General features: G+C 33.0%; 6 protein-coding genes across 6 annotated transcripts; 4 read left to right on the forward strand and 2 right to left on the reverse strand.

Annotated features, from left to right (window-relative positions):
• The first annotated feature begins 13 nt into the window (after positions 1-13).
• On the forward strand, positions 14-4,878 carry TpMuguga_02g02250 (uncharacterized protein). The gene is made up of 9 exons (XM_061305545.1): positions 14-2,056; positions 2,183-2,276; positions 2,352-2,449; positions 2,564-3,086; positions 3,229-3,578; positions 3,756-3,852; positions 3,965-4,308; positions 4,401-4,524; positions 4,596-4,878. The coding sequence occupies exons 1-9, from the start codon at positions 210-212 to the stop codon at positions 4,827-4,829; spliced, it is 3,711 nt and encodes a 1,236-aa protein (XP_061162085.1). The 5' UTR covers positions 14-209; the 3' UTR covers positions 4,830-4,878.
• Position 4,879: 1 nt separating this feature from the next.
• UPL6 (HECT-domain (ubiquitin-transferase) family protein) lies at positions 4,880-8,798 on the forward strand. Its single transcript, XM_061305294.1, has 3 exons — positions 4,880-6,732; positions 6,922-8,337; positions 8,500-8,798. The coding sequence occupies exons 1-3, from the start codon at positions 4,975-4,977 to the stop codon at positions 8,746-8,748; spliced, it is 3,423 nt and encodes a 1,140-aa protein (XP_061161270.1). The 5' UTR covers positions 4,880-4,974; the 3' UTR covers positions 8,749-8,798.
• A 20-nt stretch (positions 8,799-8,818) lies between these two features.
• Positions 8,819-9,739, reverse strand: TpMuguga_02g02325 (uncharacterized protein). Its single transcript, XM_061305558.1, has one exon. It carries the CDS (start codon positions 9,433-9,435, stop codon positions 9,034-9,036), a length of 402 nt encoding a protein of 133 aa, XP_061162086.1. The 5' UTR covers positions 9,436-9,739; the 3' UTR covers positions 8,819-9,033.
• Positions 9,740-9,921: 182 nt separating this feature from the next.
• On the reverse strand, positions 9,922-11,313 carry TpMuguga_02g00026 (uncharacterized protein; the record flags this gene model as incomplete). Its single annotated transcript, XM_759502.2, has 3 exons — positions 10,936-11,313; positions 10,031-10,798; positions 9,922-9,998 (listed from the first exon to the last, which is right to left on the reverse strand). Exons 1-3 carry the CDS (start codon positions 11,231-11,233, stop codon positions 9,922-9,924), a joined length of 1,143 nt encoding a protein of 380 aa, XP_764595.2. The 5' UTR covers positions 11,234-11,313.
• TpMuguga_02g02595 (50S ribosome-binding GTPase family protein) lies at positions 11,305-13,410 on the forward strand. The gene is made up of 8 exons (XM_759503.2): positions 11,305-11,524; positions 11,637-11,883; positions 11,996-12,202; positions 12,336-12,381; positions 12,412-12,529; positions 12,654-12,825; positions 12,956-13,125; positions 13,295-13,410. The coding sequence occupies exons 1-8, from the start codon at positions 11,382-11,384 to the stop codon at positions 13,344-13,346; spliced, it is 1,155 nt and encodes a 384-aa protein (XP_764596.2). The 5' UTR covers positions 11,305-11,381; the 3' UTR covers positions 13,347-13,410.
• Positions 13,402-18,459, forward strand: TpMuguga_02g02355 (uncharacterized protein; the record flags this gene model as incomplete). Its single annotated transcript, XM_759505.2, has 2 exons — positions 13,402-14,142; positions 14,398-18,459. 2 exons carry the CDS (start codon positions 13,402-13,404, stop codon positions 18,457-18,459), a joined length of 4,803 nt encoding a protein of 1,600 aa, XP_764598.2.
• Positions 18,460-18,498: the final 39 nt, after the last annotated feature.

The following is an 18,498-nucleotide window of genomic DNA, read 5'->3' on the forward strand; positions in this document are numbered from 1 at the left end:
TAAATTTATTTCTGTTCATGATTTTTTATTTTCTCGCAAATGTGTAAGGTATCTTTATAATTATTTCCAGCCACTCATTTTATCAATTATTTCCCGTATTTCTGTGTAAATTGTATTATTTTAATTTTGTTTGGTAAATTTAACTTTACCTTTAAATTTGTCGCTAAATTGATCATATTTTGGTCAAGTTTAATGTGTGGAATATTCGAATGAATGACGCATTCCATCATAATTTTTTTAACAATTGCAATTCTTTGACTAATAATAGTAAAAATGAGAGTATAAACAGGAAAATTTATTGTTCCAGCCCTTCAAACCAATACAGGGTAAATAACTATGCCTTTCCTAATTATTTGGCACCGTTTTATGACCAAAATATTCTTAAAGACAATCCCTCCAATTTTGGGGTTTATTCCTCATCATCTTTGGTCTCTTCGGACTCCCGCCTTCAACTACCAAACACGGGGGAATATTTTACTTTTCAGCAATCAGAATCAGAAGTTTATCGGGAAATTATTTCAAATTCTGTAACCGACTTTGATAACATTCGTGGTAAAAATATCTCTCAAGTTGCTTTTAAGGATAATTTTGAGGATGTTTCTAAGGTGTTTTCGGATGAAAAAATGTTATTTGAATCACTTGAAACTAAGTTAAAACCTTTGAAGTTGAAAGAACACCCATGTGAAACTTGTTCTAAAAATGGTTACAGTTCGTTTTACAACACCACTTTTGATAGTGTTAAAGATGCTGAAGGCAAGGTTTTTGACCCTTGTCCTCATTCTTCACTTAAGAATGTCCCAATTCCATACCCTATTTCTTCCTTTAACAATGATTCAGTTCACACTACTGCTCTTAAAGTGGATGAGTTTGATAAATTATTGAGTTACAGTAAAGAAACTGAACTTGCTGAGAACTTGCCTGGTGAAATCGATGACATTTCAGAATTTATTGAAACCAAAAGAAATTTGAACGATTTCAGCCCAATCAATACGAATACTCTTCGTAACCTTTCATTTAACCCCCAATCACAAGGCGATTTACAAAGTTCACAGTGTTCGAATGGAAAAAACTCCACACTTTTTAATGAGGATTTACCGGTAATTTCATTAAAAAATGAGACAACCGAGGATAATTTGAGCAAATTGGATGAATGGATATATCCTAAATGTATTTTGAAGAATGCTATTTCCCCTCAATTTTCGAAAAATTTAACTAGTAGAACACCTTTTAACTCTTTAGCCACTGTGCTAACCACTAAATCGACCAGTAAAGATGAAATTGGATCGGCTATTAATTTGGAATCTAAATTATTGGATGGTGAGATGGACTTAAATTTTATGATTGAGAGATACGTTGAACTAAGGAAATTGGACTATCCTGAGGACATTTTAAGAGCACTAAAACACTTGATCTGTGAAAGATTAAACAGACCCAAACTTTACTATAAGGGGTCAAAATCAGATCAAATTGATAAAGAGACTCCAGAGTACATTTTTAATAACATTATCAAGACAGTCAACGTAGTTGATGTGTTTAAAACTGAGGGAAAGTGTGTTGATGAAGAATCAACAATGTATACTTACTCAAGTTTGTCGTTATCTTCGTACGATTCCGTGTTTGAAAATTTAAACTTTGACGTTTCTTTTAACGATTTCTTTTGCCAAAAAATCGACTCAGTTCACAAGAATACTGTAGATTTGTACGGTTGGCTTACAGTTTCTGAGGAAAAGTCAAGAATACTTTCTAACAAAGTACTGTATTGTGAGCTGGTGGGAGGCAGCTTATCTTTATTTTCACCATCTACCAGGGAAAGTAACGACTCATTTAATTCATATAAACTTCTTAAAACGGTCAAATTGGACGAGTTTTCAACCATTACAAGAAAAAAAGATTCAAAACAGAATAAAATATTTATACGTCTATCAGGCACTTTAGACCCTATCACTGATGCCTCTAACAAGTCCAATAAAACCAAAACTGGAGATAAGATAATATTAAAACTAGAGGCTGATACACAAAATGAGCTACAAAATTGGTACATATTCTTATTTTCAAGGTAATTCTTTCCCTATTTACTTAAACACCCGGTTATTTCGTTTATTGGGACATCTCTCATACCTAGCCATATACTAGACACTATTAAACAGTTATTTAGTTGACATTAGTGTTAATTGTTAATTAGATCGAGGATAAGATCATTTTTAACTATCTTGGAAGACCACAAAGTTACTCCACTGAACAACACTTTATTCTTTCTTTTATATCCAAAACGGAGGGTTCGTGACATTTTTACTCCATAATTAGTTTTACATATCACACTCAAATGAATAATTCTGATTCATATCTTATAGGAGTTGATTTTGAATAGATTAAAGTATGAAAATGAGTGCGAAGAGGAAATCTACTCCAAATTCATCAAAAATCCCTTCTACTACGCCGATTTCACCATGTATTATACACATTAATACCATTAACTATACTATACTAATAACTCATATAAACAGTATTAATAGTGGTAGATAGGTGAAAATTTAATCATATGATAGAATATAATTATATATAGGCGTAATATGAATGATAATGATATGTTACATCACATACTTAATTGGAAGCAACCTGTTTACACAATTAACTTTTCTCTAAACAAACTCAATTTAAAGATTGAAGCACAAGGTGTTTTAGATTATCTCAACAACAACAACATTCGTAAATTAATTCTTGACAGAAACCCTATAAACGAATCATTTTACCTTAACATTTTACCTCTGTTACCTAGTCAAACTGGTTTAAAGTACTTGAGTTTAAAGGGGTGTTCTCTATACCCCTCCATTACAGGCGTGTTGAAGGGTATTTGTAGGAGTAAAGGGTTCGTAAAGTTTTCGTTGGATTTGAGAGAGTGTGAGGTAGAGCCTGAAGTTGAGGCTTTCCTCTCTACTTACCCCTTCAACAATTTGAAAATTATTCTCCAAAATTCTTTAACTTATCCTCAGGATTTCGAAATGGACAATTTCATAGATAACAAAGACTTGTCTTTAATTTCCATAATGGGTTCTGTTATATCTGGTAAACTTATTTCGACAGAACAGGTACTGGGGTGTATGATCCAATTTCTTCAATCCTTTTCGGGGAACCAAGTTTACACCGCTTATCTAGTTTACAGTTTATTCATCTATACTTGAGTATTAGTTCATCTATATTTGGTCTAGTTAAGCGCATATATTGGTGTAGAAAGTGAGGAAGAATAACTGGTCGTGTTTTGGTACCAAAGTGGACATGAGCTCCGACGTTTATTTTGAATACCGCGCTCCTTACTTAGTTTGGTACGACTGGACTCCTAAGAAAAGGCTTTTTTCACTTAACACACGTAAAGACTCAGAAGATCAGACTAGTAAGTTATCTGAGGACAAAGTTATGTTTGTGAAAAACGTCAAGCTTGTGGAAAAGGCCGGGACTGAATGGATGATGGTTGAAGGCAAAGTGCCTGACAATTTCAAGTATCAATCTAAATATTTGAAGTTTTACGTTAAAGGCCATAATCAAAATGTTACTAGTCGATGGTTTGAAGTTATTTCTAGATGGTATCTTGCATCACGACATTCAATTCATGCTATTCCCTTGAGGGCTTCTTAGTTTACTATTTATAGTTTCTTTACTTATTTACCCTAGTTTTACAGTTTTTAATATTTTTATTGGTTTAATCTAGTATAATATTGCTGTTTTTACCCCTGTAATTATAAGGCAAATTTTGATTTTAGGGTGTGTGGAGTGCAATACATTGATTACCTATTACATCATTCGGACTTGGTCCCTTCCAAACACATTCTCTCATTCTGCTCAAAAATCGATACACCAGTACTACTCTACTTATTTTCTAGTTATTGGTTACTACATTAACTTACTTATGAGTACCTGAACTATTATGAACCTAGTAATATAATAGACTTCTCTATAAAAAAATCTATAGGTATTGGTGATGAATGGATTTCCGTTAGAGCGAAAATTTTTGATGAGATTTTTATCCCAGCTGTCAACTCAATCGACTTTGAAGGGGTTGAATTTTTCAAATATGGGCATCGACTCAAACAAGTTATCGTTTGAATTTCCGGTTCTGAGTGATTTAGTTTTTGATAAGCTCGACTTTTCCTTCAACTCCATCACCCTGGATGAAATGAACCAATGGCTCCTAAACGCCTTGGTACCCAAAATCACAGTACAACACTACGACGTTAGCAGCAACCCACTGGGGGACACGGTAAATACTACCAAGTTTTTTCTCAAAGTTTTGTCGTTAAAGCCCCAATGCATTTCGTAATTCCCTTATTTATACATAATTATCTCTATAGAAATCATAATATCATTTTACCAGTACCATAGTTAACAGGGTATTAAGAATGTAATAGGTTTAATGATTGTAAATTATCAAATGTATTCTTAACCGAATTGAGTTCTGAACTTATTCGAAACAAAATCAAGTTAAATTCATTAGAAATTATTGAATTTGAGGCAAATTCGTTCAACTTGGAGGTATCTACTATAAACTAGTTAATTATAGATATATATTATAGTTAACGGCTTCATTCCTAATTATTAATTAGGACGTTAAAAAACTGATCGAAATATCTCATGAGTCTTTCCCAAAACTTTCTGAGTTAAGACTGGCTGGTTCTCTGGATCCTGAAAGCGCCTCTAAATTGGCTCAATTGTTCCCAATTTGCTCATTTGAACGGGTTTCTCCTTCAGAACCCGAAGTTGGAGCCTTCACAAGAGTTTCTCATGTCAAAAAAGAAAAACGTACAACAAGAAAATTCTTTCATTCCATCGCACAATAATTTTCTACTCTTAGGAACACTTTATTATTATTAATTTATTTTTTAATAACATGATTTATTTTAAATAACAGAATAATTTATTTTAAATAATATAATAATTTATTTTTTAAAATTAACATAAAATGTGTAAAATAGTGTAAAATAAATGTTCGATGGTACTATAAGGGGACCAAGAGTAATAAGTTTATCTGGCTCCTCGTTTCAAACTTCTTCAGGGCCAAACCGCAAAACTCAGGCAAGATTTGATGTTTACTCCTCAATTAGAAACAAAGCTGCTAAAAAAATCAAAGATTCTCTTCTATCCAAACTCTACTATAAACAACAAATCAAGCTACTAAAGTTCGACCTAGCTGATTTGATTTCGGAAGTAAATAAATTTTTCTTAGATTTTAATTTGGTTGAAAATTGGGGAATTGACCAAGTTGTATCGTACCATCCTATTTTGAGATTAATACGCATAATCACTGCAATTCATGGTAATTTCCCTGATTTAATTTCAAATTCTTTAAAAAATGACTCTGTAAAATTTATAATTAACTGGTGTAATTTACCAATTTCACATTATTCCTTCGTTTTTCTCCTGGAAAATGACCAGACGAGAACACAATTTATACTTCTGATAACTAGATATGTTCGGTTATTTTATAAGTTTGAGCCTCATTTGGAACTTAAAAATGCTTTAAAAGTTCAAAATTTGGTCCTGAAACTCGAACCCTTGAGCCTGGATGAACAACAGTTCATCAAGTTTATGAGAATAATAATTAGTAAGTTCCCCTACAGAAATGTCGATAATATTAATTTTTATTGTAAATTAGTCACAAATTGGTACCCAAAGACTCTAGTTAGAGCTCTTTTAACTGGAGATTGTTTGCAAGAATTGTTTGGTTTGAGCATATTTTTAAAGCCTTTGATCAATGACGTCAAGGAGGCTTTTGAATTGTTTGTTAAATTTTGGTCTGCCCCTCAGCTCACTGTACCAAAAGAACATCTGTTAGAGGTGTTGAAGAGTACAATTCATGAGAATTTCCTCATAGGTTCATCAACAATCAATGATCAATCCCACACTACACAGACCATAAAATCTGATTCGCCACATTTTAGAGGCAATAAAGGCAATGTCAGAGAATTTGAGGAACTGGTGGAAGAAATGATGAAAAACTGTTCGGAAAAATTACCTCTGGAAATAACCCTAAATAGCGTTAAAATGAATCTCATTGAGGAAAACCTAAAAACCGAACTACAATCTTACACTTTCAACAATCATCTTCAATTATTACATTACAATCTTGTCATTAGTAGTAATAGTAGCTGGGAAAATAATACTAATGCCAACGGCTTAAATAATGTGTTACCGGTGTATTATCATGTATTTTATAATCTGTTGAACTTGTTGAAGGCGATTGTGGAGGAGGATTTGTTAACTCAGAGAACTCTATCTAAGCAACTTGAATCTATTTTAAACGTACTATTTGTCACTTTTTGTCATTTCCCCGATCCCCCTAATTTGTACGCTCTACAATCCAAATACTTCTTTTGGACAAAATTTCTCTGCCTGCCAAACCTTAATAGGAATTTAATACTGATAATAATACAGTTACTGTTGCCAGTTCACCAGAAACCATATTTCCTCAACACAAGTTATGATTATATCTTGTACAAATTGGTGAACTCATTCACCACTTCTGAAGTGAATCCGCTGGAACTCGATTCTTCAGTTGCTAACATTTTATTATCAGGATCAACCATAACCATACTCTTGGTATTGTTTAAAACTCATTTGGCGAAGTGTTGTGATAATAACATTTTAATCCTCTTTTCACACCTCGATCAGGAAAATTCAAATTATTCAACCTTTTCTTCTTTGTGGCACGCCTTTTGTCAACTTATTAATCATTCACTTAAGGTACTGTTTCAGTCCATGCGGTTCTTGCAATCCCCTCTGGGCTATTGGCTACTTATTTTTATCTTATTTACTTAGATTCACACAGTTATATACACCCAATTATACTCACTATACAATATAACATTAACTATACACTAAGTACATAGTTAATACCCTATCAGATATTATATAAATTATAAATATTTTTAGATAATGTATGACAGTGAGATAATAAAGATAGAAGAGGGAGTTCGGGCTCTGATGAGCGTTGAGGACGCTATTTGGGTATCGAACATCTTGAATCACATGTTCTGGTACAAACTTAACCAGAAGAGGGTTACAGAGTTCTCATTCAGAGTTAGCGATTTTTACCCTCACTCAATTATCTGCAATTGCAACATCGAAGTTAAGGCACCATCCCACTATTCGTACACCACCACCACCGTTTCTGGAGCTTCAGTTAATTCAATAAACATTGCCAACACAATGAATACTATGATAAGTGATACATGTGTGGAAATTGGTAAGTTGGCCCGTAAATTTAATGAACGATTTTATCGTTTGAGTGGATCTAATTCACCGATGTGGATTATTCCTGAAGCTGAAAAATCGATATTACACTTCGTTGGAAGTGAGAATAAATCGAATTCATCACAGCCGAGTGTTTTAGTATCGCATATTCTGGACTATATACCCCACACCATAAGCTTTAAGAACAGGTTATTGGTGTTTTACAACTACATAAACAAGGACAAAGCCCAATGCAGAAACCCAATGATTGATATAATAGGCTCATCAGTGTATATTATAAGGCGTCAGTTCATCGTCGAGGACGGTATTTCAACACTGGGTAACCTGAACAACCACCAGCTAAAGCAAGTTTTCAGGGTTCTATTTGTAGACGAGAATGGTATAGAGGAGCAAGGGGTTGACGGCGGAGGCCTTTTTAAGGAGTTCTTAATCACACTTTGCACCCTGATTTTTGATCCTACATACGGAATTTTCGAAGAAGTACCAGAGGAGAGAAGTTACTACCCATGTCCAAATTCTGGAATTATCCACGAAAACCACCTCGAACTATTCTGTTTTATAGGGAAAATAGTCGGAAAAGCACTCTATGAACAGATTCTCATTGAGCCTGTTCTATCCCGCCTTTTACTTAACTTGATACTTAAGAGACGTAACACTCTGGACGACTTGAAGTTATTTGACAGCGCTCTTTATAGAAACATTACAATGTTGAGGGGCATGTCAGAATCTGAAATTGAGGATTTGGGTCTGACTTTTACTTGCACAACACAATGTTTTGGGAGCACAATTCAGGAAGATCTTATCCCGAATGGCCACAACACCAGGGTCACGAAGCAAAACCTCGAGTCCTTCATTCATCAATTCTCCAACTTTAAGTGTAATCGCATGATCGAGTCTCAGTGCTCTGCTTTTTTGCAGGGTCTTTCCAGTATTATTCCGCTTGAATGGCTTCAGATGTTCTCACCGTCTGAGCTAGAACTATTAATTTCAGGCTCCTCAGAGGCTATTGACATCTCAGATTTACGGAAAAACACCGTCTATGCAGGTGGATTCGATGAAAACAATCCCACCATTCAGTGGCTTTGGGAAATTTTGGTATCTACTGCTTCAGCTTTGATTTGCTACCTCCCTTTACTAGTTTTATCATTAACTCACTCTATCCTTATTCTAGTCATTTTACGTCTTATTTTACCTAAAATTAATTATGTACTATAGTAATAGTATATATTATACGACTGGTATGATAATAATGTGTAGGATGAATACGATAATAATGAAAGGAGTTCGTTTTTATGGTTTGTAACGTGTTGTAAGAGGTCCCCTTTGATGGGGTTTAAGCAGTTGCAACCTCCATTTTGCGTCCACAAGGAGCCGGATCCAAACCGACTCCCATCAGTCTCCACCTGTCTGAACCTGCTAAAGTTGCCCGAATCCACCTCCAAAGAAGTTTTAAAGTCCAAAATCGTTGATGCAATGTCACTCTCCAAGGGATTCGGCCTACACTAAATTACTTTTTACCACACCCATTGTGCCATAAATATACTATGTACTATATACATTTGCATACTATATGATATGTAAAGTTAAAATGTTAATATAGTTGATAGAGTTAAAAGATAATTGAGAGTTTAGATTGACAAATTTGTTTGTATTCGGGTTGTAGAACCCTAACTTGATAACATTACCCCTTAAGGGAGCCATCAGTATCTGACCCAGAATCTTTGGGGAAAAACTTCATTTTCATTAATCATTCTCTACAGGTTTTAAAAACTTTACGAGAATTATGTTAACTTAAATTGCTAGATCGCGATAGGTTGTTGAAGTAGAGTTAGAATAATCAGTTAGGATAGAAGAGGTGTAAGTGCTCCTATTTGTTAATGTTCCTACATGATCGGTTCTTGTGCCAATATTATGATAATTACTCAAATTCAGAGTGAAATCGTACGTGTTTCCATCTGGTTCTAGTTCTAGATAACTTGATAGAGTAGAATTAACGTAATAATTCGATGCGGATGTAAAATACAAGGTCCTATTTGTTAATCTTCCTACCTGATCTGTTAATGTGTCAATATCAGGATGATTGCTTAAGTTCGAAATGAAATAACGAGTATTTCCATTTGAATCTACGATTTGTTCTGCCAATGATTCCATATTATTATTACAATTTATATCATTAACTCTTAACAGAGTCATTTTTTAGAGATTTCTATTTCAAAAAATAACAAAATTTGATAAATACTTTAAGATATAAGGAATCAACAGATTAACATGAGTTCAATAGGTGATCTTAGATCATATTTAATTTCTCGTTCTTCCCCACTGGTGAGTTTTATAATTGAATATCTTTCATATTTTGAGAACTATAACATATTATTTCATCTCCCATTTCTTATTTTAAATTAAGTTTTTATTTTTTGAACCAATAACGACTGATATTTTTGTATATGTCTGATGTGTATGGGAATACACGTTGTACCCATAGAAGATAAAATATACCCTAAAACATACAATTTCTTCCTAATATTTTTCACTTATAGCATTAACAATAGTTTTATTATATTTTTGCTATTATAATTATACTAAATTAATTATACGATAAAGTGTTCAATACACACTGTATGGCCATTGTCGATCTAACTTTACAATATAAATATTACATATGATAGATAATATAGTACATTAAGGAGTACATTGATTGATATTGTTCAATATATTATTTGAGCGATTGATCGTTGTCAAATCTTTGCCTAAAAGCTCTAAAAATAACATTAATCAGATATATCATTACCTTTATGTTCATATTTTTTATATGTTTCAATATTGTCCAATATTAAGTCCAAGTGAGGAATCTTAGAGGAGGGGTAATTCTTCTTATAGTGAGAAATTGAGTTTATTAACTGGGTCAAATCTGAATTACTGCAAAATTCCGTAATTTTGCCAATTTGATTTAAAGTTAATGTACAAATTTCTCTTACTATGTCGCTCTTTGGCAGTCTTACCAGAGCTACAAGTAACTTTATTGAAGAGCTACTATTCATTTTATAGTCGTAACTACCATTTTCAAACAACTGTTTCAGAATACAAAGACATTTCAAGTATTTAGACTCCTTAAATATGTAAATATCCCAGTTATTCATTAATTTCACAACGTTTGAAACTTCATTTAAACTCATTAAATCGTTCTGTTCCAACTGTTTAAGAAATATTTGACACATAGTCGACGCAATTTTTTCGTTATCAAGCCTCAACGAATTGAGTGCTTTTAGCATTGGAAGGAACAATTTAGAACAATCGAAACACAATTTAAACACTTCTGAAGACTCGATAATGCTTTGGGTAAGTCTGGCCTTTGACGAGATGGGAAGCTTATAGCAGTCACCGACCACCTTCAGGTTAAGTAAAATCTTGTCAAATTTTGCAATATTGGTTACATTTTCCCTCAAATTTAAAAATTCATGAACTGCGTTGTTAATAGTGATTTTACAACTAGAATTTATAATTTTCCTTCTTCTCCGGTTTAACAATGGGTTGTTATAGTATATCCACAATACTCCTACTATACCTCATTATCAACGTATACACTACAGTTAACTATGTAACACTAAGAGTAAATTCGGTATATAAGATGTCCTGGAGGGACCAAGTAATAAAACGGAATAATATATATAGAACGAATAGGGTAAAAATTGTTACATTGTAGTTGTGACGCAATGATTGATCTTTGTTCAAATGATTTTGAGAGATGGTAACAGATTTTGCGATCACAAGCCTTCAAATCGTACAAAAGATTTGCTATGTTAATGAGGAATTGGACTGAAATTCCAGAATCTTGCGGTATACAGGTAGAATCCAAACAATTAATGAGTCTCAGCTTAAACTCGCTTACACATTTGGTTAAATTTGGAGAATTTAAGGCAGATTTTAGTAAATTTGTTTTTGAAATATATTTTAAACCAGAAAACAACAAATTTAAATTTACTTCATTTTTCATTATACATTATATAATGTATTATATATGATATAGGGTGTTATTTATATTTTTATATCATTTTTATTTTATGTAGCAGGTCAGAATAATATATTTTAATAAAATAAGTATCTGAAGTTCACCAAAAGTTAGTATTTTTACTATTGTTGGTATGAATACTAAGTACGTACAAAGAGTGGATAAACAATCGGGTCCTTCTCTGGATGATTTTATATATGAGAAATCCATAAGTTTAAACAATGGAATTAAAAATTCTTACAACAATTACATTTTCTATAATTCATCCCTTTCGACGTATTTCACCTTACACATCCACATAGTTATTTCTTTTTCTACCTAATATTACGTTGTTAACTATATACCACAACTATTAAATATTAGTTAGATGATTTTAAAATGTTTATAGAAGTGAATTTGTCCCAAGGACTGAATTTAAATACGATAGAAATATAGCGTGGTATACGCCTGAGATGGCTCGAGGAATGGTAAACATTAACAATAAAAGGAAAGCAGTTGACTGTGTTCTGGAGGTCCGAGACGCTAGAGCACCACTCTCATCAGCCAATCCTTCAATATTAAACCACTATCCAAACAACACCAATAAGCTCGTTATACTGAACAAGGCTGATTTAACTCCTAAACATTCACTTCAAGTATTATTACTTCAACTACACTACCACATCTTACTTATATACTTGGGTTTTAACTATCACATAATGGTTATATATATTAGTATATGTATAGTAGCATGTAAACTGTGTTTAGAGATCAAGAGAGTTATTGGAATCAGTTGGTAATAAAGTAATCTTAATAAACTCATTATCTCTTAAGAAAATTATTAAAATAAAGCGATTTGTGACTTCTAATGTTAGTGTCAAATTTCCTACTCTTGGGTTTTGGCTTTTAGTAGTTGGTCTTCCAAATGTAGGCAAATCTTCCCTCATTAGAGCATTAAAACACCATTCATTTAAGGTATGTTCTGAGTATACTCAATTCCTTTCATAACAATACTCCTTCCGGGGCTTTTTAATTACTTATACACTTATGTACTTAACTACACATTATTTCTATCTCCTATTTGTAAAATGTATTACTATGATTATAGGAGCAATGGTATAGTAAAAGGGAATTATTGGAACACGAAAAAATGAGTATGAACTAAATTTCTCATGGTGTTATAGAAAGAACAAAGCCTAGGGTAGAAAATAGAGCAGGAACAACAAAGCTTTTAGACTTTTTCAACATCTCACTTAACCCTAAAATCTTTTGTTTCGATACTCCAGGAATTATGCTACCCAAGTAACATATCACCATTACTTTATACAAGCTATACATTTGCCACGAGTTACCACATTCTCTACTGAGTTATACAGTCTATTATAGTTATATACGGTCAAGATAGTGGTTTGAATAAAAGATACAGAATGGATGATGTTGAGATAAATTTAAAGTTGGCTGCACTGGGTTGTTTAAACGATTCTGTAGCAGGGGAAGATTATATCGCCGACTATATCCTCTATAGGCTAAATAAATCAAATCTTTACACTTACGTTAAAACCCTTAATCTCTCATCACCAACTAATAACATCAATAAGGTAACCACTATTAAATAACTCCTAGATTTACACTTGTTTACACTTTATATGTTTTTCTTGTCACCGGTTAACGCATTTTCTACTTAGCTGTATAGACGGTATATTATCAACTATTTAGAAATTTGTATAGATATCGCAACATATTGGTGAAATGATTGAAAAGAAATGGAATTCAGTTGATCCAGTAAACTGTTATAAGATATTTATTAACCAATTTCGAATGGGCTTCTTCGGTAAAATATGCCTCGATGATCTTTCTAATGTCATTCAGCTTAACCAACTCAATGATTTCTTACTCAGGTAAACCTTATCCTTACTGTTATACCAGTACATACCACCAATATAACAACCATCAACTCCAAACCAACTTAATCTTATTGATTTACAACAATCCGATCAGATGACACTATGTCCACTATTACATCTGAGTAGCTGTATTCATTAGTGACAAATAATCAAAATGCTGTAGTGAACCTCCAAGTCAATACACGACCTCATTTGATATAATTCATGGGTTATAATATAAAATTTTAAAACTACACATTTGTAAAGTTACTGTGAAAATGTGTAAAATTAATGTTTTTACATAAATTTGTACTATATAATTTGTTGATTCTATGCGTAAGGACTGTTAAAATCGTGAATAAACCAAATTTGTACAATAGCTCAAATAAGTTCACAATTCATCGAAATAAAATTAAAAATGACATTTTTTTCATCAACCATTCTTGCAAAAATGCTGTAAACGGATTTTATGATAAAATTGATAACAATTTGATCACACATGAAAATGTGTTAGAAGATTCCACCGAGATTCCATATAATAACTCACCACTTAACTTTGTATTTTATAGCACAAATGATTCAAATGGTTTAAATTACGCGGATCAGAATATTTCGGATAAAAAGTACAATATCTCCACCGGTGTCGCTGATATTCCAGTGGAATATGAGCAATCTGGTTCGGTTAGTAACAATACTGGCAACTCACAGTTGTATAAAGCGATTGGTACTAAACAGTTGAATAACACCTATAATAATGGTGATACTAATTTCTTACTTAAGGATGTTGAGAGCAAACTATATACGTGTGCTTTTGATGGTCACGAGTCTTTGAGTAATGTTCTTGAAACTTTATCTGGTCCTTTGGAAACTGTTTGTACTCATATTCACAATGAGCATAAACAGCGCTTTCCCTGTAAGATCAACGATAATTTTGAGTTTTCAGCCTTTAGATCAATCAGAGCATTAATTTATTTGGTAGGATCAAGGCTACTTAATATAGCAAAAATTGCTAGAAAACACTCTAATCTGCAGGTATTATCCTTTCTTTACAGTGTTCTACTCATTTATATACAATTATTACTTATACCATGAATTATATTTAATATACCAGAAAGTCCATTAAATATAGTTCGTTAACTCTAAAATAATCATAATTAAGTATTATGGTAAACAAAGATTAATAGTTAATTATATCGAGAGATAAAGTTTCGTTTAACATTAGTTAACAATTGTTGTATTTAGTAATATTGTTTTTTTATTTAATTAAGGGAATGATGATTGTAATAGTGTGAGAGTGACGAATTGGATGCGGAAAATGAAAAGTGTGAAGAGACTATTAGGTCCTTTGTTAGCACTAACGTTGAGCAGTGGGAGAAGTTATTGACTAACACTAAGGATTTTGGAATGGATTCGATTAAATACCCTCGATTCACCAGCTCTGAAGAGTCGTTGGAATACATTAAAGGCGTTTGGAAGTACTTTAACATTAAAATTTTCAACAATTTATTACCAAGTTGTGACTTGAAATTTTCTTTTTACAAATCACAAAATTTGCTAAACAACGCAATAGTTAGAACAAGAGAACTATTCATCATTAATAGAACAAACCTACTGGAGTTTCCGGAGATTTTATACCCCAATGAACTAAATTCTTTGCCCAGTTCTCTGGGAAATTGTGTATTTCGATCAATGGTTAAGCTGTTTTTGGACATTTATTCACCATTCGACTTAGTTGACACTGTTACCACAGTATTAAACGGATTCAGATTTGTTGAAAGTGGTACCGGTCAAAGTGATCTCAATTTCACAGTAATTCAGTCTCCATTGGACAAATTAGTAGAGTATAATCCAGATTTAATGGCCCAAATTAATTCAGACCACTTCATTTTAGAGGAAGAATCGGATTTAAATGATCCAAAATCAATTTCCTCAAGCATTGATCTTAGTCCTTTCCTCCCAAACTCCTTCTTACCCATAACAAATACCAAAATTAACTATGTAGAAAATGATAATGTAAATGGTGTTTCTGAGGTAGTAGCAAATGAATTTTACAAATTGTTTGACCAGTCATTCAAAAAAAGACAAGGAATTGATAATTTCTGGTTTAGGGGCGATGATGTAGTTGTGCCTGTGCGTGATATAAAAAGAGCATTGTTAATGGGTGGGTTCGAGCAATTTACAGGACTTTTCACTCCAGTTATGAACAAACTAATGGAATTAAAGCCAGTGGAATTGAATTTTATACAAAATCGGATTATTACAGTTTGTGTTGATTTTCTCAACTCGCTAGTTTCACTGCAAAACTATTCCCTTAACTACTCGTTGACCAGGAACCCCAGTGTAAATGACATCATTGAGAGAGCTAACTTGGAAGTTGTTCAATGCATTCTATTTGTGATGGGATTGCACCAGAAATGTACCACTAATCTTAACTTATATCCCCTCGCCAATGATTTCATACGCACAAGTTTCCTCACACAGTTATTAAGCAATGATGAAATCACTGTCAATAAGGATAATAATGATAATACCGAGTATAAAAATAATACTATAAACACTATCGATAATATAGTCGGTAATGGTAGTAATAGTGGTTCTGATAATTTGGGACTGGTGTATAAAAAGTACTTGGGGCAGAATGAGGAGTTTGTGTCTTTTATAAATGAGTATTTGGATGATTCAGTTCCTTCTGACGATCCTGATGCCCTGAAATTTCTTGTGAACTATTACAATTTCAACCTCTTCTCAGGTCGACTTCCCATAAATATTGGTATAAAGTTTGTTAGTTCGGATTATTTATCATCTAATGACGCATGTGGAATCCTTAGAACGCCCACAATTTACATAAACGATCTCGTAAAAAGAGATAAAATAATAGTTTCGAGAGTAATTCTGGATGAAATGCTGAGAATATTTTTGAAATACTGTAGCAAACTGACCTTTAATGAGGGAAGTACCGGTCTCGAGGACATGTTGGAGTCTAATCTGGAAAATCGAATGAAACAACACTTTCTTATCTCAACCAACGATTCATTTCCATTCCAACTCTTAGACCTTTCAGAATCAGTTAGCCCAATCAATGACAAAAACAACTTTGTAGAAAATGACAATGTAAGTGGTGTTTCGCGCGGTGAATTAAACAGGGTTGGCCCTGATGGACTAATGGGAAAAGGTTATAAGATGTGTAAAAATAGATTAACTGAGGTATTTAAGAGCAGCCTTGGCCCTGATAACTTTGTATATCAACTTCACAAATCATTGGTGACTGAAGATTTGGATAAGATTTGGCTTGAAAAAAGGCTACCAATTTCTCGTTTTCTATCATCGCTTGTTACCGGCAACTTTCATTTGTCACACAGTGTCATATCTAATCCAGCTTCCATAAAGGTTACCTCGAAACTTAAATTGACCCAGTTAAATCTGTTGGAAAACAAGTTTAAACACCACATCACTGCCTATCACCACTTGATCAGAGAGTTATCCAGGCACAACAACATTACCTCTTTGATTTGGGAAAGTTTGGTAATAGTTGACTTGGCATTCTCTGACCTAAGAGAAGAACTTATCAAAAACATATTAATATACACCCAAGACTTAATAGAGGCAATTACCAACATACTAAATACCTTCACCAACACCACTAAAATACACGATCTTCTAGATTATAATATTAAAATACGTAATAACATTGTTACTGACAATGCTATGGATAATACTGTTAATAATATCAGCAAAGTTGATAATACCGATAGTAATTACAGCATTACCAATACTTCTTGTGGCACAGTTGATAGTAGCTCCGTAGAAAATAAAGGTAATGTTAGTATGAGAAAGGAGACCGGAAATGATTTATTTGATCTTATAAATCAGGAGAGATTGACCAGAGATGAACTTCAAGGTGTTATTCAACTACTTTATGACAGGTACAATAAATATATATTCGGAGGAGTGTTGCCAGATGTTGAAATTCAATTTGTCCCCCTGGGTGAATTATCAGAATTATCTATAGATTTTACCACCTTTTCAGCCCCTAAAATCCTCATTAATCATCTTCTTACGGAAATTAACCTAATCAATAGCCAGTTAGTGATTCAAATGTGTCATTTGTCCTATTACTACTACAGACACAATGTTTCGGAGGAACTTGGTGAACTTGGCATCCATTATACCTCAGTGTACAACCTCATACACTCGAATAACGAGAGAATTATTAAGAGTAAGTTAATACCTTTTACCATAGAGAAAAAACTGGCCAAAACAAAGGAAAAGAAAACCTTTAACCAAAACTATATAGACCTCATCACCAATACAATTGGTAAAAATAACAATCCGATGGATAAAAATACCAATTATTTAAACTGGTTGGTAGAAGACTTTGTGGTTGAAGTTATTTTGAGCAGGAAAGAACTGAAACACGATGAAAGGTATACTAACTTTTACGAAGATTATCACACACTCAAATCTTTTGCCACTCATTACTTTAACTCAAAATTAGGCTTAGAAATAACTGACCCACTTGAACAAACTAATTCACAGAGCACACAAAATAAACAGAATGCACAGGATAAACAGGATATATCTGTAGAAAATGATAATGTAACTGTTTTCCCGGAGGGACCAATAACAGAAGACTCGTCATTAGAGATCTTGGATATGATGAAAAATAATTGGTTAAAGAATATGTTGGCCAAGTTTGAGAAAAAGTTACATGAAAAGGGAATTAAGCTCTTTTTAAACCTTGAAGAGTTTGACTGGAACTCCCTTCTGACCGATGAACAACAAGAACGGGTAGTTAATTACATTGCAAAACATCCCGAACAAAGCCTATTTTCTATATTAACCAAAAGCAATGCATTAACACAACAACAAGTTATTAATATTTTCACCAGAAATACTGATTATCCCCCTCAAAACTCCACACGGAACTTTATAGATAATTCTAAAGATGATTCTATACAAAATTCCGCCCAAAACTCCACACAAAACTCTAAAGATGATCGTCAAGAAAATTCTGTATCATTGGGAGTGAATTATGTTAACACGGTGAATAGTGAAGAATTTAATTTGGATCCTGAGGTTCAAAAAACTAGTATTGATGTGGAGGAATTGATCAGTAATATACTGATGGATGTAGTGTACCAACTACCTGATCATGAACACGAAACGTTTTTGAACTTTTTTAACAAGTTGCTAGACCAGGATTTCGTCTACTGCAGAAACATTCTAAACTCTCACGAAACCCCTTCTCTTCTCCTTAAAAGGGCATTTGAAGCTCTGGAATCTATACACCATCATCAGATTGTCGATGAAGACGTCCGTAACAACATACTTAATTTTTTACACATGTAATATAAAATTATATGTAATTAATGTTCGGCTATAAGAGCA

The sequence above is a fragment of the Theileria parva genome, chromosome 2, assembly GCF_000165365.1.
Source record: "Theileria parva strain Muguga chromosome 2, complete sequence, whole genome shotgun sequence".
NCBI lineage: Eukaryota > Apicomplexa > Aconoidasida > Piroplasmida > Theileriidae > Theileria > Theileria parva.